This window comes from Narcine bancroftii, chromosome 2, assembly GCF_036971445.1.
Source record: "Narcine bancroftii isolate sNarBan1 chromosome 2, sNarBan1.hap1, whole genome shotgun sequence".
Taxonomy (NCBI): domain Eukaryota; kingdom Metazoa; phylum Chordata; class Chondrichthyes; order Torpediniformes; family Narcinidae; genus Narcine; species Narcine bancroftii.
The window spans coordinates 361,189,871-361,215,369 of NC_091470.1; the positions used below are offsets into that span (position 1 = coordinate 361,189,871).

The 25,499-nt window shown below is 45.9% G+C and overlaps 1 protein-coding gene and 1 long non-coding RNA gene across 3 annotated transcripts in view; one reads left to right on the forward strand and one right to left on the reverse strand.

Moving 5' to 3' along the window:
- Positions 1-315: 315 nt before the first annotated feature.
- The window catches only part of LOC138755816 (leucine-rich glioma-inactivated protein 1-like), a 41,696-nt gene continuing 16,512 nt past the window's right edge, over positions 316-25,499 (forward strand). Inside the window, exons 1-4 of one of the 2 annotated variants that reach the window (XM_069922493.1) lie at positions 316-890; positions 1,050-1,121; positions 22,085-22,156; positions 22,241-22,312. In XM_069922493.1, the coding sequence (XP_069778594.1) occupies positions 718-890; positions 1,050-1,121; positions 22,085-22,156; positions 22,241-22,312 (389 nt within the window). In that variant the 5' untranslated portion in view covers positions 316-717. The remainder of the gene's footprint in view (positions 891-1,049; positions 1,122-22,084; positions 22,157-22,240; positions 22,313-25,499) is intronic. The other variant, XM_069922494.1, reaches the window with a different exon arrangement.
- Positions 22,825-25,499, reverse strand: part of LOC138755819 (uncharacterized) — a 44,596-nt gene continuing 41,921 nt past the window's right edge. Inside the window, exon 3 of the long non-coding RNA XR_011352573.1 lies at positions 22,825-22,976. This is a non-coding gene — a long non-coding RNA (uncharacterized lncRNA). The remainder of the gene's footprint in view (positions 22,977-25,499) is intronic.

Below are 25,499 nucleotides of genomic sequence, written 5' to 3' on the forward strand. Positions count from 1 at the left end.
TGGGATCTCAACGATAGCTGTTTTAGATGATGTTGAGTGAGTTGCCACGGATGGCAGGGACAGGAGGAACATTTAAGAGACATCTGGAAGTGTTATTGAACGACGTATAATCATAGAGGCAAGTATAATCATACTTGCTGGCCTTGGGCCGAAGTCTATCTTCATGGTTTCCACTCACCTGCTCTACTCTCTCAGCTCTCCACCTCTGCCGTCCCCCATCCATCTCCCCCTGCCTTTGCCAGCACGTCCCCCCCCCCCCCCCCCCACATCGGCGTGTGAAGGTCCCGGAGCGTTTCGTGCCCCAGGTCCACTCGTGGCTTGTTCCCCAGAAGGTGCCATCCAGCCTTCGGGGAAGTGGACGAGCCCGACCGGCCGCCCCCGATCGGATCTGGGGCCCGGAGGCTTGCTTTGAATTTCGCTCCCCGGAGGAGCAGCCTGTTCCATTTCGGGGCGAAGGGTCCACCCTGAAAGTGGACATTGCAAAAAGAAAACAAGGTGAAAAGCCGCCCCCCTCCCCCCAATCGGGGCGTGGAGGTGGGAACCCCCCTTTCCCCCCAAAGTCGGAGGCTCGTCCTCCAGCGTCGCCCCCGCTGCCCGGCCGCTGCTGGAGTGGAAGGAGACCCCGCGGCGGGCAGGACCCCGCTGCAGTCACACAGTGCAGACAGACAGGCAGCGCAGTCCGGAGGCTGGGAGATCTCGGAGCGACCGCCCCGAAGAATGGGAAAGGCAAGGCGCTGTTCCTGTCTGCTCTGGATCATCTCCCTCCTGCTGGCAGTGGACGCCAAGAAAGCGGTGAGATGTCCCGCGGGGTGCACTTGCTCCAAGGATAACGCCTTGTGTGAAAGCAGAAGATCCATCCCCCACGGTCTCCCGGCCGGCATCGTCTCCTTGTAAGTACCGACCCCGGCGAGGGAAGCTGAAAGGCTGCACGAACACCAAGACACGCGTCGGCTGCAGGGAGATCGCTGCTGAGCCCTCACTTGTCGCCAAAGTCGGCGGCTGGAAGGACTCCCCATTCTGCTCCGTTAATTGCCTTCTTTTGCTTGCAGGTCATTTGTGAAGTCTGGCTTCAGTCGGATCCCAGAAGGCAGCTTCTTGCCCATGTCGCCCCTGCAACTGCTGTAAGATCATTTCAGCCTTTTCAGTCCCCCCCCCCCCCCCCCCCCAACACACCTTTTGAAGTTGTGCGGGCCAAGAATATTTATTATTGCAGCACTGGATGGGATTAAGATTCAACAAGTCTGTCTTTCATTGTAATGCAAGATGAACCCCCCCCCAATCCCCAGCATCGGATGCAGGTTGAGGCCAATTCTGGAGGATTTTGCTCTGTCAGCAGAGAGGGTGGGAAGTCGATGAAGCGGAGAATTCGATTAGAATTTAGAGGGGGGGGGGGGGGTGGAATCAAGGATTTTCCAACTCGAGAAGGGAATTCTTTATTGTGGGCACCTCAACCCTTTCAGGACTGCAATGGTATCGACTGCAGCAAAATCTGCCACCGAGCATTTTGTTCTCAATTGCAATGAGAGGGAAGAAAAAGATTGTGGGGGGGGGGGGGGGGAAACAAACCCTGAAATGACTTTAAACGAGCCGTTTCGGAGCCAAGACTCGTCTGGCAGCATTTTGCAACATAATTTAGGGACGATCTCGCCAGCGACCCGAGGGAACCTGGAATTGGGGGGGGGGGGGGGGGGGAGTGACATTACTACAGATTAGGAGGACGGGTTTTAAGGTGAGAACCTATTCACCCAGAGGGTGGTCCAGGGTTTTAAGGTGAGAGAATCCGGGGGCAACCTATTCACCCAGAGGGTGGTCCATGACCAAGAACGAGGGAGGGTCCGGGGGTGCAGACCCGGACTCACCCCATCAGAGGGGGGGGGGGTGACACCACAATGACGGTCTATTAAATTTTTAAAAATAAAAATATCCCTGGAGGTCGTTATAACACCCAAAACATTATCCCCAGAAAAGGAGTGGGAAACTTCGAACCCCACTGCACAGAGACAAGCCCTTTAGCCCATCCGGTTTGTGCCTAGTCCCATTCATTTGCATCCGGACTGTAGCCCTTCTTACCTCCCCCATTTAGGTAGCTGTCAATACACCTAAAACTGTGCTACATTTACTTTTTGAACCTTGCTCCCTCAGAGCTGACATTATAACCCAATTACAATGACTTCAAATCACATGGTCCCCCCCCCCCACAAGCACACGCTGTTGTTCTCGTTGCTGCTCCAGTATGATATTGTAATTTAAAGGTGCAATTTTAAATTTTGCGAGTTGTTTATCTTTTACATTCGGTGGATTGATGAGTAAACATTAGGACAGAAACATCACTAAGGATTCTGTAGGGTCTGGTACCGGTGGAGGTACATGGAGAGGGGGTGACACCATGAATAACTTCACTGGGTGACACCAACCCTAGTGACGCTACAGCCAGAGGAAGATATAGAAGTGGGTAACAATAAGACAGGTACATGGAAAGGAAAGGTTTAGAACAGTGCTTTGCAACCTTTTTTTCTTCACTCACGTACTGTGCCATAGGTGCGCTGGGGACTGCGTTAGGTAGTTAGTGGGGGGGGGGGGGGAGGCTGAGAACCACTGATTTTGAAGGATATTGGCCAAATGGGACGAGCCCAGAATGCCAACTTGGTTGGCATGGATGAGGTCGGCAAAGGGCCTGCTTTGTGCTGTATAACACCAAAAAAGTTATATAAAGCTATTCCGCATACTGCAAAGTCATTTCCAGTCAATACATAAAATAGTTTTGAAAAGCAGTCAATTTTTAGAAAATTATCTAGAACTGCTAATTTTCATGCAGATAACAAAATTTAATTTTTTTTAGAACATACAACAGTACAATACAGGCCCTTCAGCCACAGTGTTATGCTGACCTGTAGAACTGCCGCCAACACAACCTTCCACTTTAAATTCCTCCATCTGCTTGTCAGGTAGCCTCTTGAAATTCACTAATGGACCTGCCTCCACCACTGACCCAGGTAGTGCATTCCATGCACCAACTACTCTCTGGGTAAAAGCCTGCTCCAAAATCTCCCTTGAACTTCCCACCCATTACCTTTAAGCCATGCCCTCTTGTATTGAGCAGTGGTGTCCTGGGAAGGAGGTGCTGGCTCTCCATTCTGTCTCTTCCTCTTAATACCTCCATCATATCTCCTCCTATCCTCCTTCTCTTCAAAGAGTAAAGCCCTAGTTCCCTTCATCTCTGCTTAGAATGCATACTCTCTAAACCAGGCATCATCCTGGTAAATCTCCTCTGCACCCTTTCCAACACTTCCACATCTTTCCTATAATGAGGTGACCAGAACTGAACACTCCAAGTGTGGTGTAACCAGAGTTTTGCAGAACTGCATCATTACCTAGCAGCTCTTAAACTCAATCCCTCGACTTATGAAAGCTAACATCCCATAAGCTTACTTAACTATCCTGTCTACCTGTGAAGCAACTTTCAGGGATCTGTGGACATGGACCCCCTCAGGTCCCTCTGTTCTTCCACATGACCAAGAATCCTGCTATTAACTTTCAGCCCATGCCACCCAATCGCACCAAATTGACTTGCACTCTTCGTGTATTTTGAAATGACAAGGGAAAAATATGCTTGGGGCTTTTCTGAGCTTTTTAGTGGGAGGAAGTCAGCAACCAGGCCAATTCAAAAAAATTACACGAGGAAGCATTGCCTTTGGCCCATGGTCACTAAGTGGAGAATGAGTGTCTGGGATGGTGCTGAGCTCCTCGAGACCATGAACAGAGAGCACAAAGAAAATCTGCGTAAGTGCCAGGAATACACCACCTACCCGATCTGTCTCAGATACCTCTTACCCCTTCAGTGGAAGAGTCTGTTGTTTCCACGTTGATTCACTGGTGAGCCCAGAGAAGCAGAATATGGAAGCAAGCCATCCCCAATCCATAGAAGATGACATTCTGCCATGTCAAGACAAGATCAGAAGTCTGGAGTTCATCTCCTACTCCATCAGGAGTAGGTCGACCTGCCAAGGGCACTTGCCTTCATTGTAGGCTTCTCCAACCTTCTGCATAAACTGGGGAAATTCCTGAGAGTTTCTTCCAGCCTCCTTGTCGCCCCTGAACACAGGACATCTTTCCAGAAGTGTTGTAATCCACCAACCTTTGGTAGTCCCTCTAGCTCAGTGCCACGTTGTGAGTTGCCGCCAGAAGATCTTCTCTTTTCATGCTCTACAACCACTCTACTCCTCTGTAATTCTGTACTGCTGTGCTGTGTCTTACTTGTGCCACCGTGTATGAGATGTCTAACTGGTCAGCGTACTAACTTTGTCGCCTAATCTTGGTACATGTATACAAAATTATCATGGGTACAGATAGAGCAAATACAAGCAGGTTTTTTCCACTGAAGTTAGGAAAGGTAAAATCTAGAGGGCATAGGTTAAGGGTGAAAAGGGAAAAGTTTAAAGGCAACGTTATAGGGAACTTCTTCAAACAGAGAGTGGTGGGAGTGTGGATCGAGCTGAATTGGTAAACTTAGGGTCATTTTAGACATTTAAGAAATACCTGGGAGCCAACCTCCCTGCCCCCAGGAATCATGGAATCAGGGCTATGGTGTAGGAAACACTGCAGTAACCGGAAGAGTGCTGGGCTGGTTATGTGTGTGTGTCTAGGTGCTTGGAGCTGCAGTAACAAGTCACCACATGAGACAGGCTGACGTTTCCAGATGTTTGACAATCCTGTTGAATTTTACAATCTTTTAAGGGAACACGCAGTAAAATTTCAAGTCTCATGTTTACATTTAGAGAGAAGAATGGAGTTTGGGGAAAATAGACCCAAAACTCTTTGAAGTTGATGGTCAGTGGATGGTGGCTAAAGTACTGCTGTACGTACAAGTCTGGGATGGAGTAGAAAAGGAGTGGGAAACTTCGAACCCCACTGCACAGAAACAAGCCCTTTAGCCCATCCAGTTTGTGCCTAGTCTCATTCACCTGCATCCGGACTGTAGCCCTTCATACCTCCCCTATTTAGGTAGCTGTCAAAATCGAGCCCACAGTCACCACCTCAGTTGGCAGCTCGTTCCACACTCTTACCACTCTCCTTGTGAAGATATTCCCCCGATGTTCCCTTTAAACATCTCACCCTTAGCCCGTGCCCTCTGATTTCTAATCTCACCTGAACCTAAAGATTAGTACGACAAAGTTAGTACGCTGACCAGTTAGACATCTCATACACAGTGGCACAAGTAAGACACAGCACAGCAGTACAGAATTACAGAGGAGTAGAGTGGTTGTAGAGCATGAAAAGAGAAGATCTTCCGGCAGCAGCTCACAACGTGGCACTGAGCTAGAGGGACTACCAAAGGTTGGTGGATTACAACACTTCTGGAAAGATGTCCTGTGTTCTCACCTGAACCTCTTGTGATTTGGGGTGGAGCTGGGCGTGGAGCAGATTCTGTCCCCACACAGTGATGGTGCCCTGACAGGATACTTTAAATGAATCACAATCGAATCCAACTCTCAGCCTGAAGTACAACATGATTCTAACCATGCTCAGCCATTCACAGACACTGCCCTCATGCAGGCCTTTCCCAGTCTCTGGCTGAATCAATTACATTCACAAAGAGGACAGCACAGAGCATCAGTGATGCAGGAGTGTGCATTCGGAAAGATCATGGAGAGTCTGTCTCACTTCTTCCAGAAGAATGGTGAACAGTCTGTTCATTTAAATTGCAACCTGCTTACATTTTCATCAGGGCAAAATGCTTAAAGATTTCAATGTCTTGAAACTCTATGTTGCACCTCGATAAATCTCTGGTGAGACCACACTTCAAGTGAATTGTGTTCAGTTCTGGTCACCTCATTATAGGAAGGATGTGGAAACCATGGAAGGGATTTGCCAGGATGTTACCTGGATTGGAAAATGTCTTCTGAGGCAAGGTTGACAGAGCTGGGACTTGTCTCTATGAAGCTTAGAAGGATGAGAGGAGACTAAATAGAGGTCTACAAGATCCTGAGGTCCAGGTGGACAGCCAGCGCCTTTTTCCCATAGCAGGAATAGCAAACACTAGGGGATATCGCTGCAAAGTGAAGGGAGAAAAATTAAGTGGAGACATCAGGGGTAAGTTTTTTATGCAGAAAGATGTAGGAGACTTGAATGCCTTGCCAGGGTTGGTGGTGGATGGACCATTTAAAAGACTCACGGAGAAAAGAAAAATAGAGGGTGTTACGAGCCCAAAGGACCCCAAAACCCAGCAGCAATAGACATTCACCAAGACAAGTGGCTTTCAAAACAAAAGTTATTTTTAATCAGCTTCAAACATGAAGATGGAATCAAACTTTAACTTAACTCTATTCTTATACTATACTCTATACTAACCCAAATTTCCCCCTTCTAATTCTAAGCGCACGTGTATGTAATGTGAGTGTAAATTCAAGAAAAGTTCTTTGGTTCACAGTTCAATCTCACTTCTCCTTCTTCCAAGTTCTCTGGTTGCAGGCAATCCCCATACTGTGCCCAGAATTTAACATGTATAAAGTTCACCAGGCTTTGTGCTTGAAAGGTAAATGTTTATCGCTCAGCAAGGTTCTTGTAGGGTTTGCAGAGAGAGATATTTGTCGCTCCAGGATTTCCACAATTGAGGTTGGTTCCACCACTAGTCACCTCAGGGTCTCACTGATAAAACTTGCCCCATCAGGGTCTTCTAGATGGTAACCTCTTCAAGCTACCACAGAGTTCCATTCCTTCCTCTATTTCAAGAGAAACATCAGACAGATAGCACTTCCAGACATCTAGTGCTCTGGAACTTGCTTTCATCAGTTTCAAACAGTTTTTCCTGGATTGCACTTTTCAGTTACTTGCCAGTGTCCCACACGCTGACTGACTGACTGAGCTGTTAACCCAACTATCTCTCTCTTCCAACTGAAACTCCAAAGAAAGCAAGTGACTCCACCTTCTCCAGCAAACAACAGGAGTTCTTCTTCTCAAGTTGTTATCTTAGGTAAACAAAATCCAGAATTGACCTTTCTGTGAGCACTTTGCAGAAAGGGTACTGATAGACAGCATGACTCCAACAAGACAATGGTCAAGCATTTTATGCAATTAACACCTACTTGTAAAACGGTGCTTACATTCTCCAAGAGATCCTGCAATGTAAATTCTCTTTCAAATAAGATCTGTTTTGAAATGTGTGAATGTATGTGACCTACTCCAAATCTTATAAATTCTCCCCAAATATTAATATTGTTACAAGGGTTACGAAGTAGGAAGGGATTAGATATCTGTTTTGGTAGGAATATATAGGTTGGCACATCATCAAGAGCCGAAGGTCTTGTTCTGTGCTGTAGTGTTCTATATTCTATTCAAATGTGGATATGGTGTATGCCAATGTTAGAATTACAGTATTCAAGATACTGTAAATACAAAGGTGCAGGATTGCTACTGAACCTACTCTTGGGAAGGATACTCCTTCATCTAAATTAAATCCTGAGGCACTTGCTCTATCTTCTTTTGGCTTCTGCTCCCTCTTCAATGCTATGAAGCTAAGATTTCAATTGTCAGGTAAGACCTGTTCTGTTCTTCTGGGAATAAAGTTTCAGAAGAGATTTGAGAGATATGTACAAGATCATGGTGGGTCAAGTTGGGAGAACTGTCGGGTGTAGTTTCCATTTATAAGGCAGAGAGCAGGAGATTTAACATTTTGAGCATAGATACAAGTGGGGGATGAGAAAAACTATTTTTATTCTCAGAATAATCCTGATCTGGAATTCGCTGTCTCTAAGTTTGGTGGATTCAGTGTCTTCAAAAGCAAATTAAAGGCAGGGCTATGCAGGGGAATAGAAATGATAGGATTGTTGAACTTGGAGCTGGCAAAATGTCAATGGGCAGAAGGGTCTTCTTCCATATCTTAACAATTCTTTGACTCTATAATAAAATGTGCTGGAGGGGACTCTTTGTATTTCTGCATTGATCCTTGTGCTAAAGGAAAAGTCTTTTTAAAAAATCTTTCACACCTGCAGGATTTTCCGAAGCGTTTTGCGGGGATAATTCTGCTGCCTTTCCTTAGAGTGGGTGATGGGCCTCAGTTCAACATCTCTAGAAACAACCTCTGATAATGTAAATTCCTACATACTACAATGAAGTGTCAGCCTAGAATTTTTCTGTTGAAGGCCAAGTCTATACTTGAACGGTCGAATCGGGAAATATTTGTTTGAACAGTGTTTACAGAGGTAAAAATTTTCCTAATATAGAAATCATGAAACCATTACTATTTTTCCATATTGCAAAATATCCATGCAGGAATCTGAAATAAATACAGAAGCACAGCATTCTACGATTGTTCAACAATATAATACTGCAGTTTGAAAACCCTAATAATCTGTAATTCTGGAATTTTAAATTGGATGTAAATTGTGAATGAAAAAGGCCCTAACAAAATTGTCCAAAAATTCCAGCTGAATTGTGAGTGCAATTGCATAAAAAAACACTGATTTATTATTAATTGAGGTAGCTTGCAAATATTAATATTTGTTTCTGGGTGAAAAAGGAGTTTAAATTACATGAGCATTTTGTATCCACTGATAATGGCTTGAAATGGCTCCTGTTGAGAACCAGCTGCCTTCTTTCATCATCTCTCAGCTGTCATTCTTCAGTGAGGGCTGGTGATGTGAGGAGCTGTACTTCACACAATGGTCCAGTGGGCTTGGGGTGTTTTGCTCTCTTGTGCACCCACTGCCCCTCACTGATTCCCTGAATTCTCTGCAAAAAAACCCAAACATTTTTCATGCGCATTCTCCTGTGGTCACTGTCCCGTGCTCAAGTAAGTTGATCTCTTTGTGTGCAATACACAAAAGTGCCTAAACCTGTGAGGATTTTGCATGTTCTTCCTGTGTCTGTCTGCCATGTCTTAGAAACATAGTCCGATAGTCATAGAGATTTACAGCATGGAAGCAGGTCCTTTGGCCCAAACCCAAGTTGTCTATATAAGCCAGTCCCATTTGGCTGTGTTTGGCCCATATTCCTCTAAACCTTTTTTCTCAATGAACTCTTTAAATGGCCTGTAAACATTGCAATTGGATTGGAAGTAATGAGCATGGAATGGTGCATGTCTCATGCATCTGATAGAGTTCTTCAAAGAGGTGACTGAGAAGGTTGAGGGCAGGACAGTAGATATTGTACCTATGAACTTTGACAAGGACCTGCGTGGCAGGTTGATCTGGAAGATTAGAACACTTGGGATTCAAGGGCAGCTGGCCCATGGCATTCAAAAAGGGTTCCGGGGAAGGAGGCCGAGGGTAGTAGTGGAGGGATGGTTTTTTCTGATGAGTAGGTAGGAAGTGAGTGGAGTCAAAAGAGAAGTTATTCTGATTGAGAACAAGTTCTGATAAGTGGATGGGAGTGTTCATGGATGGAAACTAGAGAGTTGAGCAGAGGGCTATCAGACCTTTCCAATAGGGGATGGAGGTGTTCAGAGACGGGACATCCATCTGGGAATTTGCCTATGAATACTCTAGTATAATTTTCCCAAATATTTATGTGTCCCCAATAAGGTAAAATTTGTAAAAATCCTTCCTAATTGTTGTTAATTCGTAAGACTGCTTTCTGTTTAAAAAATTTAGACATACAGCATGGTATTAGGCCATTTCGGCTCACGGGTCCATGCTGCCCAATTTACACCAAATTAACTTACACCCTCAGTACGTTTCGAACGGTGGGAGGAAACCGGAGCTCCTGGGTAAAACCCATGCAGACATGGGGAGAATGTACAGACAGCGGAGGATTTGAATCCCGGTCCCAGTCGTGGGGAGGGGGGAAATGCGCAATTGGACTCAGCCTCAGTGAGGTCATTATCATCCAACCACACATACCCATTCCCCGACCATGCAGAGCTCTCCTCCCCGCGCATAACTATCGCTCGGACCTTAACCAGGTCGTCCTGCCAGTCAGATCGACAGGCTGCCTGAAGGTGCCGCATTTTGATCAGCTCGCAGGCTGCTTCAGTGTATTCCACTTCCATGTGGTTTGTGCATAACCTAGCAGCATCCAGTGCATCCCGCATGAACCTATGCTCGATGGCAATGGATCCTATCTGTTCAGTGTGCTGAACACACTGCTGGCCGAATTCTGATGTGATATCGCACTGGGACCTCAATAGGGATATTAGTAGCCATAGAGGTTGCCCACTACTCTTCCTGGTCCCAGGAAACCCAAACTCCTCCAGAAGGAGACCACATGGTGCCCTATCTTCTGCCTGTGGGGTCCAACCAGTCAATCCGATCGACTGACGTGGCGTGGCTGGTAAGCTGTGCCAACAAATTGCTGAATCCCTGATGGTCATTGGTCCACCCGGGAATTTTATACTCTGACCCCAGGGTCCCTTTCTTATTTGTGGATCGCCTGCTGCTATCGCTGGACAGGATAACCCACGCACCCGACAGGACCCCCAAGCACACATGTCTCTTACATGGTTAAACTAGTCTCCCACTCCCACAGGGCTAAAACTCCACTTGGGTCCAGGCGTATCTCTTTGAACTCTGCTCGAAGCCCCATTTGTTTTGTTGAGAAAGTGGCTTTACAGAGTGATGAGTCTGGGCACGAGTTTGCAATCAAATGTAACTTTATTAACACAACAATTAATAGAAGAACATGGGAAAATCATAGCAGGAGTAAAAGACACAAATAAAAGGGCCTGGGAAAATGCACGCACAATTAATAAAGGAGCGTGGGATCATTGTAATGGGGAACAAATGGGAGAATGTTAAACAGAACACAATTATTAATTCATACAGTCGATATAGCACATTATAAGCAGGGTTCTGATTGGAGGAGGCATATCTAGTACCACTGTATGCATGCTCCAGGACCCCGATCATTGGGAGCATTAGCTCTACTGTCAGTATTGATTGAGAGCAACTTGATTTATAACAATATCACAGCTTCAGGGCAGTGTGCACCTCACCGCGACACTTCCAAGCGACGTCTACAGTCACAACCTGGCAGTCTCCAGGGCTATCAACCACGGGGCAGAACTCTTGCCAATAAGGACACTGGGTGATTTGAATTAGCCACTGGCAAGGGGTACACTAACTAGCGGCTGGAGGCCAATCTTAACAGACACTCCACCTGAAAACTGTAACTTTTATCGACTACTTGTAACTTTGAATGAAACAAAAAGTGCACAACGTACTGAAAGGTTATGTGACTTCTGAATGAGTTTCAGATGGGGAGGCCACGTGACCACCAGCATTAGGCGGGGAGGCCACGTGACCACCAGCAATAGGCGGGGAGGCCACACCTCCTCCACACAAAACAGAGCGGACAGAGATGAGGTGCTCAATAAAGTGATCTCCCAATCTGCATCCAGTCCTTCTGACGTAGAGGAGACTACAGTGGGAGCACCGGATGCAGTAGATGACCCCTGCAGATTGGATAAGGAACTACCTAGTCCCTTATCATATCCAATTAACACCTTTGGTTGGCCTGGATTCCTCCCCCATTGTTCGAATTCTGAGACTTTCTGACATATCCTGCTTCTGCCTTTTTGATTTTTTTTCCCCTTGAAGAAGGGCTCAGGCAATATATCTTTGTCTCCTTGTTACGAACTAACTGATCCCTGTTAGTGCTAACACAGGAACGGCAATGGAAGATTAGCTAGGGAGAGGTAAATTCAAAATAATAGTTTTAAATAAACACTATTAAATATTTTATTAATCACATAGAAGTTCTCACTTAACTCTAAGCTTAAAGCCGCACAAATGTACAGTACAACTCCGATTATCCGAAACAAATCAGAAATCCTCATTTATCCGAATTTTTTTTGGAGCCGAACTGACCTGAGACATTGAGCTCCCAGAAGCAGCGAGGACGTCAGGCTCCCAGCAGGAGTGGGGATGTCGGGCTGCCGGAGGCAGCGGGAACATCAGGCTCCTGACAGCAGTGGTGCCTCAGTGGGGAGGTGTTGGTGATCGGCGGCAGCCAACATTTTTTGGTGAGAAATGAACATTATTTTAATGCTTAAGAAGCCTTCCCTTGTTCTTTAAACCACTGTTAGAAGTGATTTGTTGTTGCTACTGGGCTTTTCTTTTAAAATGACCAATTCTCCAAAAAAATGCTTATCTGGAGTGGACCCGGTCCCGACCATTTTGGATAATCAGACTTGTACTGTAACTGTATAAATGTGTGTGTATTAAAGTCCAAACTATTTCAGTTTAGACTTGTGATAGTACAGACCTATCACCAATGTATCTTCTTTGGCTTGGCTTCGCGGACGAAGATTTATGGAGGGGGTAAAAAGTCCACGTCAGCTGCAGGCTCGTTTGTGGCTGACAAGTCCGATGCGGGACAGGCAGACACGATTGCAGCGGTTGCAGGGGAAAATTGGTTGGTTGGGGTTGGGTGTTGGGTTTTTCCTCCTTTGCCTTTTGTCAGTGAGGTAGGCTCTGCGGTCTTCTTCAAAGGAGGTTGCTGCCCGCCAAACTGTGAGGCGCCAAGATGCACGGTTTGAGGCGATATCAGCCCACTGGCGGTGGTCAATGTGGCAGGCACCAAGAGATTTCTTTAGGCAGTCCTTGTACCTTTTCTTTGGTGCACCTCTGTCACGGTGGCCAGTGGAGAGCTCGCCATATAACACGATCTTGGGAAGGCGATGGTCCTCCATTCTGGAGACGTGACCCATCCAGCGCAGCTGGATCTTCAGCAGCGTGGACTCGATGCTGTCGACCTCTGCCATCTCGATTACTTCGACGTTAGGGATGTAAGCGCTCCAATGGATGTTGAGGATGGAGCGGAGACAACGCTGGTGGAAGCGTTCTAGGAGCCGTAGGTGGTGCCGGTAGAGGACCCATGATTCGGAGCCGAACAGGAGTGTGGGTATGACAACGGCTCTGTATACGCTTATCTTTGTGAGGTTTTTCAGTTGGTTGTTTTTCCAGACTCTTTTGTGTAGTCTTCCAAAGGCGCTATTTGCCTTGGCGAGTCTGTTGTCTATCTCATTGTCGATCCTTGCATCTGATGAAATGGTGCAGCCGAGATAGGTAAACTGGTTGACCGTTTTGAGTTTTGTGTGCCCGATGGAGATGTGGGGGGGCTGGTAATCATGGTGGGGAGCTGGCTGATGGAGGACCTCGGTTTTCTTCAGGCTGACTTCCAGGCCAAATATTTTGGCAGTTTCCGCAAAGCAGGACGTCAAGCGCTGAAGAGCTGGCTCTGAATGGGCAACTAAAGCGGCATCGTCTGCAAAGAGTAGTTCACGGACAAGTTTCTCTTGTGTCTTGGTGTGAGCTTGCAGGCGCCTCAGATTGAAGAGACTGCCATCCGTGCGGTACCGGATGTAAACAGCGTCTTCATTGTTGGGGTCTTTCATGGCTTGGTTCAGCATCATGCTGAAGAAGATTGAAAAGAGGGTTGGTGCCAGAACACAGCCTTGCTTCACGCCATTGTTAATGGAGAAGGGTTCAGAGAGCTCATTGCTGTATCTGACCCGACCTTGTTGGTTTTCGTGCAGTTGGATAATCATGTTGAGGAACTTTGGGGGACATCCGATGCGCTCTAGTATTTGCCAAAGCCCTTTCCTGCTCACGGTGTCGAAGGCTTTGGTGAGGTCAACAAAGGTGATGTAGAGTCCTTTGTTTTGTTCTCTGCATTTTTCTTGGAGCTGTCTGAGGGCAAAGACCATGTCAGTAGTTCCTCTGTTTGCGCGAAAGCCGCACTGTGATTCTGGGAGAATATTCTCGGCAACACTAGGTATTATTCTATTTAGTAGAATCCTAGCGAAGATTTTGCCTGCAATGGAGAGCAACGTGATTCCCCTGTAGTTTGAGCAGTCTGATTTCTCGCCTTTGTTTTTGTACAGGGTGATGATGGTGGCATCACGAAGATCCTGAGGCAGTTTACCTTGGTCCCAACAAAGCTTGAAAAACTCATGCAGTTTGGCATGCAGAGTTTTGCCGCCAGCCTTCCAGACTTCTGGGGGGATTCCATCCATACCTGCTGCTTTGCCACTTTTCAGTTGTTCGATTGCCTTATATGTCTCATCCAGGGTGGGAACCTCATCCAGCTCTAGCCTTAGGGGCTGTTGAGGGAGCTGGAGCAGGGCGGAATCTTGGACTGAGCGGTTGGCACTGAAAAGAGATTGGAAGTGTTCTGACCATCGGTTGAGGATGGAGATCTTGTCGCTGAGGAGGACTTTGCCGTCTGAGCTGCGCAGCGGGGTTTAGACTTGGGGTGAGGGGCCGTACACAGCCTTTAGAGCCTCGTAGAAACCCCTGAAGTCGCCAATGTCCGCGCTGAGCTGGGTTCGTTTGGCGAGGCTAATCCACCACTCATTTTGGATCTCCCGGAGTTTGCGCTGAAGATGGCTGCATGCGCGACGGAAGGCTTGTTTCTTCTCTGGACAGGACGGCTTTGTAAGGTGAGCCTGGTGGGCAGCTCGCTTCTTTGCCAGCAGCTCCTGGATTTCCTGGCTGTTTTCGTCAAACCAGTCCTTGTTTTTCCTGGAGGAGAAGCCCAGTACCTCTTCAGTGGATTGCAGTATGGTAGTCTTCAACTGATCCCAGAGGGTTTCAGGGGACGGGTCCGTGAGGCGGGTTGCATCGTCGAGCTTTGCTTTGAGGTTTGCCTGGAAGTTTCCTCTCGCTTCGTCTGACTGCAGGTTTCCAACATTGAACCTCTTTCTGGGGGCTTTATTGTTCCTGGGCTTTGGTTTGAAGTGAAGGTTGAGCTTGCAGCGAACCAGCCGGTGGTCAGTGTGGCATTCCGCGCTAGGCATGACCCCGGTGTGGAGCACATCTTGTTTGTCACTTTCTCGCACCAGGATGTAGTCCAGGAGGTGCCAGTGTTTGGATCGGGGATGCATCCAGGTGGTCTTAAGGCTGTCCCTCTGCTGAAAAAGGGTGTTTGTAATGACAAGCCGCTGTTCTGCGCAGAGCTCCAACAGGAGGCGCCCATTGTCGTTGCACTTGCCGACGCCATGCTTGCCCAGGATTCCTGGCCAGGTTTCTGTCTTTGCCGACACGAGCGTTGAAGTCGCCCAGGATGACAACCTTGTCGGCTGTAGGGGTGCGTTGGATGAGGTTGCGCAGGTCGGTGTAGAACTTGTCCTTTTCTGCTGGTTCCGCCTGGAGGCTTGGAGCATAGACACTGATGAGGGTGATGTGACGCTTGTTCTGAAGGGGGAGTCGCATGGACATGATTCGGTCCGAGAGGCCTGTCGGAAGGTTTTCGAGTTTGGAGGCAATGAAGCTCTTGACCATGAAGCCTACACCAGATAGGCGTCGTTCATCCGAAGGCTTGCCAGACCAGTAGAGTGTGTAGCCCGCGCCGCGTTCTTGGAGGCTGCCTACATCTGCCAGGCGGACTTCACTGAGAGCGGCTATGTCGATGTCAAGTCTGAGGAGTTCATGTGCAATGAGGGCAGACCGACGTTCAGGTCGGTGGCTGTCAGCCTTGTCTAGCATGGTTCTGATGTTCCAGCATGCTAGCTTGAGTTTGTGAGCATCTTTTGAGGGGGAAGGCGTGGAGGGAGAGGACGTGGAGGGGAAGGACGTGGAGGGGGAGGACGTGGAGGGGGAGGACGTGGAGGGGGAGGACGTGGAGGGGGAGGACGTGGAGGGGGAGGACGTGGAGGGGGAGGACGTGGAGGGGGAGGACGTGGAGGGGGAGGACGTGGAGGGGGAGGACGTGGACCTGTCCTCGGGCCTGCGCAAAGGAGCTTTTAGGTGGAGTGCAGTGCGCGCAGTACTGGCCCCACCCTTTACACCCATGGTTCGTGTGCCGTGGCCAAGCAAGCTGGGACGTGGCAGCGAGGTCCTTGGGTCGTAGGGTTTATATCGGAGTGAGTGAGACAGGCGGAGGCCCCGGTCCGGATAGGGAGTGGGAGGCGGCGGCCCCAGTCCAGGCACAGGGAGAGCAGCAGCGGCCCCGGCCCCGGTCCGGGCGAAGGGTAGACGGCGGCAGCCTCGATCCGGGCAGGTGCAAGGGGGAGACGGCGGCCCCGGCCTCGTTCGAGTGGGGCAGGGGGAGGCCCCGATCCGGGCAGAGAGTGGGAGGTGGCGGCCCCAGTCCAGGCACAGGGTGAGCTGCGGCGGCCTCGGCCCCGGTCCGGGCAGTATGGACCGACCTAGGAGGGGAGGCAGGCCCCTCCAGCCCGGGTAAGAAACCTGCATAGGAGAAGGCCACTCCGATATAAAACCTATCACCAATGTATATAGTGTATATAGTTACAGTATCTAGTCTGTGCTTACAGCGATTGGCTGAGAGCTAAGCCACGCCTACTGTCTGGGCCTTAAAGGGTTGTGTCCCTAGCCAGGTCGGATCATTCCGGACTGGTCGGCCACCTGTGAAGAGCTCCGGTCTTTTGCTAATAAAAGCCTTGGTTTGGAGCAACAAGTCTTTGATTCTTTCGACGAGCTCTACAAGACTTAAATCTGAAAAATTATTTTTAAGGCCCCAGTATTTTAAAGTCTTGTTGAACTTTAAGGTCTATTAAATTGTAGTTCAGAAGTAATTAGGAAACATCAAGTTCTTTTAAATTGTTGCTTAAAGCAGTAATGAAGCGTTTGTTAACACTGAATTAGACTGTTTAAACTCACAAATCTTGTTGAGTTATTTCCTCAGGAAGAGATTTCTTTAACTCTCTCACTGATGAGAGAGTGAGAAGTGGCCTGGCTTACCTTAAAGTCACTTAGAACAGCACCTCCTCCTTCTTCAGAGAATACTGTCAATCTACTTTTCCTTCTGGTTTCTGCTTCGTCTGGGCTTCTGAGCTCAAGATGAACTCTGCCTTAGGCTCATATGCAATTACATCACCAATGAGGTCTGTCTTAATTTCTTTGAAATCAGGTGACCATTTACTGGAATCTTTAATAGCTGTTAGCAATAGTTTCTTGGAAATCATGTGATCTTCATACCTCTGGCTTATAGACGTCACGACTCCAAAAGATGACCTCACTTCCGAATGTATTGTATGGGTGTGTGTGTTACCCTGTTCCAAACCTACTACATAAGACATATAGCTTAACGATAACGATTACGATAACAGAACCATTACATCTTATAGATGCTGAAAAGAACAGCTGGGTTCCTCCGGCATTTTGGTGTCTTTACTACAATCACGGTGTCAGCAGCCTATCATGTTTAGCATCGATGAGATAGAGGGAGGTAAGTTGTTTCCACTGGTAGATGAGACTAGAACTAGAGGATATAGGCTCAAGATTCAGGGTAGTAGATTTAGGACAGATGAGGAGAAACTTTTCTCAGAGGGTGGTGAAATTTGCTGCTTATTGAAGCAGTGGAGGCTACCTCAGTAAATATATTTAGAACAATGCTGGATAATTTTTTTTTTTACGTAGTAGGGGGAATTAAGGGGATATGGGGAAAAGGCAGGTAGGTAGATATGCGCCTGTCATCAGATCAGCCATGATCTCATTGAATGGCAAAGCAGGCTCGATGGGCCAGATGGCCAACTCCTCCTCCTATTTCTTGTGTTCTTATGGTTAATCTATTACCTATTCTATGCCTGATCCCCATGCCCTCAATTCCCTAATTTTGATTGTGATTACTTTAAGGTGCATTGTTTAACAAGATCCCTATGTGAAGCACTTCATTCAAGTCAGGTTTATTGTCATCTGACTACACAAGCATAACTCAGTGCAAAACACATACAGACAAAAAATACATATGCAGGACAAGTATTCATATAGAACCATAGAATTAGGGTACATTACAGCACAGAAACAGTCCACTTTGTACCTTCTAGTCTGAGCCGAACCATTATTTTTACCTAGTCCCACTGATCTGCACCCAGTCTATAGCCCTCCATTCCCTTCCCATCCATGTACCTGCCCAAATTCTTCTTACATGTGTAATGGATTATAAATATTTGGGAGAATTTTGTTAAGATTAGTGGGTTGCATACATACATACATACACACATTTTAAAACAGATCTTATTTGAAAGACTGAAGAATTCATATTCAATAACATTGCAGGATATCTTAGAGAATGTGATGCACATTTCACAAGTAGGTGCTAATTGAACTGACATCATAAAATGAAAGACCATTGTTTTGGAGGAGACAAACTGGCTACAAGTACCTTTCTGGAAATTGCTCACAGAAAGGTCACTCCTGGGTTTCGTTTACGTAAGACAACATCTTGACGAAGGAGAAGAACTCCCGTTGTTTGCTGAAGAAGGTGGGGGTTTTGCAAGTGAGAGAGTCACATGGGCTTTCTGGCAGTTGGGGAGAAAGAGGGAGAGGGGGAGGGAGAAGGAGGGAAGAGAAGCCCTCTCAGCTTATATGTGTGCGACACTGAAAACGGCTGAAACAAGCCAGGAAGAGCTGATTGGAAACAAAGGTCCAAAGCAGTGGATGGCTGGAAGTGCTATCTGTCTGTTGTTTCTCTTGGAATAAGTGGAACAGAATGGAACTCTGTAGTAGCCTGAAAGAAAGAGGTTACCATCTGGAGAACCCTGATGGGGCAAGTTTCATCAGCGAGACATTGAGGTGACTAATGATGGTACCTCAGTTGTGGAAATCCTGGAACAACAAATCTCTGCAAACCCTACAAGAACCTTACTGAGCGGTAAACATTTACCTTTCGAGCACCAAAGCCTGGTGAACGTTATGCATGTTAAATTCTGTGCACAGTATAAAAATTGCCTGCAATCGGAGAATTCGGAAGAAGGAGAAGTGAGAATGAACTGTGAACCAAAGAACTTTTCTTGAATTTACACACTCATTACATACACGTGCGCTTAGAATTAGAAGGGGGTTAATTTGGGTTAGTTAAGTATAGAGATAAGTTAAAGTTTGATTCTGTTTTCATGTTTGAAGTTGATTAAAAATAACTTTTGTTTTAAAAACTACTTGTCTTGGTGAATGTCTATTGCTGCTGGGTTTTGGGGTCCTCTGGTCTTGTAACACATGTTAAAATTGATCCTCAGCTGGCATCTCATTCCACACTTCCACGACTCCCTGTGTGAAGAAATTCCCCCTAAACCTTTCCCCTTTCACTCTTAACTCATACCCTCTGGTTTTCATCTCACCTACCCTCAGTGGAAAAAGCCTACCTACATTTACTCAGTCTATCCCCCTCATCATTTGAAATACCTCTATCAAATCTTCCCTTGTTCTTCTATGCTCCAGGAAATAAAGTCCTAACCAGTTTAATCTTTCCCTGTAACTTGGTTCCTGACAGACTCTGTGTCAGAACAAATCTAATCAAGGGATATTAAGGTAACTGCGGAGGTGGGGGGCGGGCACAAACTGATGTTCGAGAACTCACTCAGTGGGGGGGGGGGGGGGGGAGGGTTGGTAGGGTGGAACTGGTGCCTTACTGCTATGAACCTCCTCTATGCTCCACCCTCACACTTTCCCCACCCTCTGATTTAACAGGCAAATGAGCATGCCTATAATGCTAGTGAGGGTAGTCTGGTGGGTGGGTGGGCACAATAACTTATTGGGGGGGGGGAATGATGCCTGTGAATGCCCCACTTGGCACTGAGCCTGGTTGTTGAAGTTCAAGCAACATCCTAGTAAATCTTCTCTGCACTCTTTCTATTTATTGATATCTTTCCTGTAGTTAGGTGACCAATTCTCCAAATTTGGCCTCACAAATGTCTTATACAACTTTATCATAACATCCCAGCTCCAATACTCAATAATTTGATTATGAAGACCCATATGCCAAAAGCTCTTTTTACAACCCTATCCACCTGTGTTGCCACTTTCAGGGTATTATATATCTGTATTCCCAGGACCCTGTATTCTACTGCACTCCTTAGTACCCTATCATTTACTGTGTATGTCCTTTCTTGGTATGTCCTTCCAAGATCCAACACCTCACACATGTCTGCATTAAATTCCATCTGCCATTTTTCAGCCCATTTTTCCAACTGGTCCAGATCCCTCTGCATGCTTTGAAAATATTTTTCACTATCCACGGCACCTCCAATCATAGTGTCATCTGCAAGCTTGCTGATCCAATTTATCATATTATCATCCAGATCATTGATATAGATGACAAACAACAATGGTCCCAGCACTAATCCCTGAAGCTCACAGGCCTCTATTCTAAGAAGCAATCTCCCACTCTTGGCTTCTCCCATCCAGCCATTGTCAAATCGAGTTCACTACTTTAATTTGAGTACCTAGAGTCTGAACCTTCCTGACTAACCTCCAATGTGGGACTTTGTCAAAGGCCTTACTAAGGTCCATGTAGACAACATCCACTGCCTTTCATTCATCAATTTTCCTGGTAATCTCCTTGATAAACTCTATAAGATGGGTTAAACATGTCCTACCATGCGCAATGCCGTGTTGACTAATCCCTAATCAGTTTCCGGCTATCCAAATAATTGTATATCCGATCTCATACAAATAAATAAATATAGTTTTGTAAATTTGAGTGTCTCGGAGGGTTAGTGTGAGCAGTTCGTTTAGTCGTTCAGCCTTCTCACTACTTGTGGGAAGAAGCTGTTCCTCACCCTGGTGGTGCTGGCACTGATCCTCCTTTATCCACTGGACACAACTGAAAGGTGCTGTGTGCAGGGTGGAAGGGGCCCTCTTGCTCTGTGTCCTAGGATGTTGCCAGCCATTTTAATGACCTTTCCCATTCCCACACATGCCTTTCTGTTTCTCAGCCTCATCCATTGTCAGAGAGAGGTCAAATGCATACTTGAAAACCAGTTCATACTCTGCCTGGGTAACCCACAACTCAACAGTGTAAGTGAGAAGGTGTCTTGGCATCTGCGACTGAAATTCCTAGTTATTGCAGCCAGACAGGTACGTAAGATACACCAACAATAATAGTATAAATTAAATTACCACACTATTCCATTCACAAAAAAAAAATCAGATAGTAAATATTAAAGAATAGATAAATAACCAATCACAGTTGCAGTTAGTGAATGGAGCTGAGACAGAGTAGTGTTATGGTTAGAGCACTGTAGTATGGAGGTTCAAGGGCCTGATTGCTGTTGGGGGGGGGGAAAAATAAACTGTTATTGCATCTACAGGTGCCAGACTTCAGGCTTCTCTATCTTATGCCTGAATATTGGAGTGAGAAAAGGTGTGACCAGGGTAATGGAAATCCTTTATGATGCTTCTTCAGTCAGTGCCTTACCTCATTGTCTTCAGTGGATGGGAGGTTGGTGCTCATGGTGGAGTTGACTAGGTTTGCCACTTTCTGGGCACTTGAGTTCCAAACCAGGCCATGATGGCCTTCCACAGTCCCTTCCACAGTGCGCCTGTAGATGTTTATAGGGTATTCGATGACATGCTAAATCTTCTCTGACATCTCAGGAAGTAGAGGTGTTGCTGTGCTGTCTTCATGGATAAACATTGTTCATAATCAACTATTTGAATTTTCCAGCTTCAAGTAAACCTCACTCTTCTGATCTTGTTCCACTGTTTCCATGTGCCCTTCACTTATTCCCCTTTTCCCAAGCCTACTCCTCTATTGGCTTTTCACTCAATATCCTCCTCCAGTGGTATCCTCCCTTACATATCTTAACACACTACCTATCCCACAATCAATTGTCTTGTATTTTATTACCTCCAGGTCTCTTCCCCAGCCTTTCCCTTCCCTCATTTTCATGTTTCCTATCTCCCCACCTTCATCTTTTTTTAAAAAAAAGAGTACTGAGCCAAAGTTTTGACTGATTTTTCTCTTTGTGGATGATGTCTGACTCTGGGTCCCTCCCGCTGCTCTTTGTTGACCCAAGGTACCAGCATCACAGTTTCCTTATGTCTCTTAATTTTAACTTGATGTTTGGAGGGTGTTTAGTGACTTCGTGTTGATTGTGTTGTGATTCAGGGTCATGTATGACTTGAATCTGCTTGAGTTGGCAAGACTTCAGGAACAGATGAGTGGTGGCATTCTGAAAAGCAGGGACAATGGTTGGACAACATGGTCCATTGCTTTTGGGCATTGAGCGTGTGTCCAATTTTCGATTCCTCATTGAATCTGCTGGCACCGTCCTTTCAGACAAGATTGATCTTCCTCTTGCTTTAGACAGTGTCTTTTACAGACATAATGTCAGCAAAAATAAATGATGTAATGTACCTGATAAGATGAGAAAAAATTACAATGGTTTTGATTGTCATTTTCCTAACAGCTTGTTCACTTCCAACTCATTTGATACTGTGGGGGATGATGCCTTCCTTGGTCTCTCTCAGCTTGAGTATCTGTAAGTAGATAAAAAAAAATCTTGAAACAATCACACTGTGTCGTGTCACTAAAAATGACACTGAAATGCCGACCTTTCTCCCAGGTTTGTGGAAAACAATAAAATCCAATCCATCTCCAGGTATGCTTTTCGAGGACTTAAATCTCTTATACATCTGTAAGTATATCCTTTCTCATCTTTCTCATTCAGAACAACTTGTGCAATAAACTTTGTGCCCTAACGATGAATGCTTGAGAAATTTTGGTAATCCTTACATATTAATAGTTTCCAATTTTGTGCTGTGCATGTAAGCTGAAATACATTTTTATGTCTATTTGAATAGAGTGTATCCCTGTGTTACAGCAGCTTGTGTAACAGGAATGAGCCCCTATGGAATTCACAAATCGTTCCAAACGTTTTGTGCCACACAATAAAAATTCTATCTCTGTTGGAATTTACGTGTGAACAAAATAACTGAATAAACAAAAAAGGATATTTTGTCAGTTTTTGTCAAGGGTTACAGGAAATTGCAAGATAGTTTTCTAGGAATGCAACCCCTCAGTAATGTGGGAGTGTTCGTTTGTAGCAGGAATGCAGGCAATGTATAAAATAGAAATAACCCATTGTCATGTTACATGTTATCTCGTTGTAGTTAGGAACAATTACACCAACAGCATAAAAACACTCCATTTGACCATAATAATTTATTCCAGTAGTTTTGCTCCAACTTCAATTCCACATCATCTCACTTCATCAGTCTTCTAGCTTCCCTTTAAGTGAATCTGTGAATAGTTAAAATGATTCAGCTGGAATTTCCTCTGGGGACAGATCAATGGAATATCTGGAGAGACAGCAGAGAGAGTGAAAAATATCATTTTATTGCCATTTCTTTCAAAGTTTGACTACCGTGAGAATTAACATCGAACAATACTGCAAAAGTCCGCCATCATTGACCATGATGCAACTCCAAACCAATCCTCCCTGCTAGCCCCTCTATTCCAATGCCTGTTGAACATTGCTATCTCCCATCGCCAGGCTCCTACCATTCACTGTGCAAAACATTTGTCTTGCATATCCCCTTGAATCTTGCCCCTCTCTCACTTTAAAGCCATGCCCTCTAGCAGCAGACATTTCCACTCTTGGGGGTGGGGGGGGATAAAGACGATTCAAGAGACCCATATTGTCATGTAATAAAACAGATGTAATATAGTATTCCAAAAAATTGGCCTTAGTCAAGAGTCTTATGGCAGACTATCTGCCCAGTCTTTGCCTCATAATTCCAGAGAGATTTCCCCTCAACTTCAGATGCTCCAGAGTAAAAAATGCAAGTTTGTTCATCTCTCCTTATAGCAAATACACTCCTATCCAAGTCAAAAATTGTGAAGGAAGACACAAGAGACTGCTTGAAATGTCAACCTTTTTATTTTCTCCTACTCATGCTGCTGAGTTCCTCCACAGATAGTGTTTAGCTTCAGATTCCAGCATCTGCAGTCTCCTCGAGGTCCTGACTTTACTACCCCACTGTGAAGTTCTTTCAAGGCATGTTGACTTTGAAGATGTTTTCCAACTCTCTTCAACCAGAGTTCCAGTCCTGATCAAAACGCTGACATTTATTTCCAATTGATCTGCTTGACCTGATCAGTTCCTCCAGCTGATTGAGCTTAGCTCTTGGAAGGACTGGGCCAAGCAGTGGCCGTGGAGGTAAAGGGATGGCTGGCGTTTTGGGTTGAGATCCTGCATTAGGGTTGAGCATTAAGCTAATGTTCAGAAGCGAGAGGGAGGGATGAGAGAGAGCCAGGTAGGTAATGAGTGGAAACAGATAAGAAGGGGAAGAAATTGAGCAGATGGAGCTGGCTGGCAGGTGGGCTGGGGAGCACGAAGTGGAAGGGTAGAGGCAGAGGCTAGTGGGTGATAGGTGGAACCAGTTAAGGGATGGATGATGGGCAGTGTACCGAGGTGGAGGAGGGGATAGAGAAGGTGAACGAAAGAAGAATGGTATGTGTGTGATGGGCAGATGGAACCAGGTGTTACACCCAGGGATTTCCTCCCTTTGTTCACCTTTTCTATCCCTCCCTCCACCCAACCTCTCGTTAAATATTTACATTGACATACAGCACCAGCCCTTTCGGCCAACGAGCTCGTGCCATCCAATTACAACCAATTGACCTACAACCCCCGCTTGAACGGTGGGAGGAAACTGAGCACCTGGAGGAAACCCACACAGACGGGGAGAATGTACAGAGTGGGATTTAAACCCGGGTTCCGATCTCTGGCACTGTAAAAGCATTGCCCCATGCTTAATAAAAACCAGTCATCACCCTCCTCTACCTGGTTCTGTTTAAAGAACCTTTACACCAAGTGTTCTCAGCAGGAATGTGACATTTCAACATATGTTTTTCAAATTGACACAGATCATTAGTTTCCTTGCCAAATTCTTTTCAACTTGGTTTCTTTCTATCGTTTGCTTCTTCTTGCTTTTGGCTTTCAAAAACATTTATTTGATCCCCTGAGAGCATTCTATTTCATTCTGTTGTTCGAGGAATGTAATTGTTGAAGGTGCAATCCTGAAACAATGTTTTTGCACAGAATTTCTGGTTTCTACATCAGTGAGATGCCTGACAACTTATTTTCATCTCCCTGGGGTACAATTTCACCTTTATCATAAGGCCCAGTGATCATTTATCTGTTGTGAAACCCTCCTGCCATTTAGTTCTGTTGACTACATATGGACTCCTATGCTCTTCTTGTAGAAATCAGTTGTAGTTAGAAGGAAACTCTAGTACCACAAAAAAATGTAAATAGCCCTGATAGACAAGTGACATTTTGTGCATGTAAATAATTCTTTTGACAATTTTTGGATTTTAAAAGTATATCAATATTTCACACAAAATGTCACAAAATAAAATAATTCAGTTACATGGGGTCCTGGTCATTTCTGACAATTTCACTAAATGGCGGCATTCAGTTGTCATTTATAAATGACATCATGGGGTAGGCCTCTAATCAACGTTTCATCAGTTATATACTTTTGCTTTCTATGGATGCTGCGAGACCGGCTGAGTTCCCCCAGCATTTCTGTGTTTTACTGCAATCACAGGATGTGCAGACTTTAGTGTTTCACTTCCCCCCAACCACCTGCCCATGGGGTACTTTTGAGCTTGCAAGCAGGGCAGACTTCATTAATATACAATTCATTACTTAACAATGATCATTAAAAAGGGGAGCTAGATGAACGCAGGAAGGACAGGCAGAGAGGACTATTTTTGGTAAGGTGAGATGCAGGTTCAGGAGAGGGTTGTGGAGCGTAAGTACAGGCATGGAACTGTGAGGCCATGTGGCCAGTTTTGGAGAGGCATGTTCAATC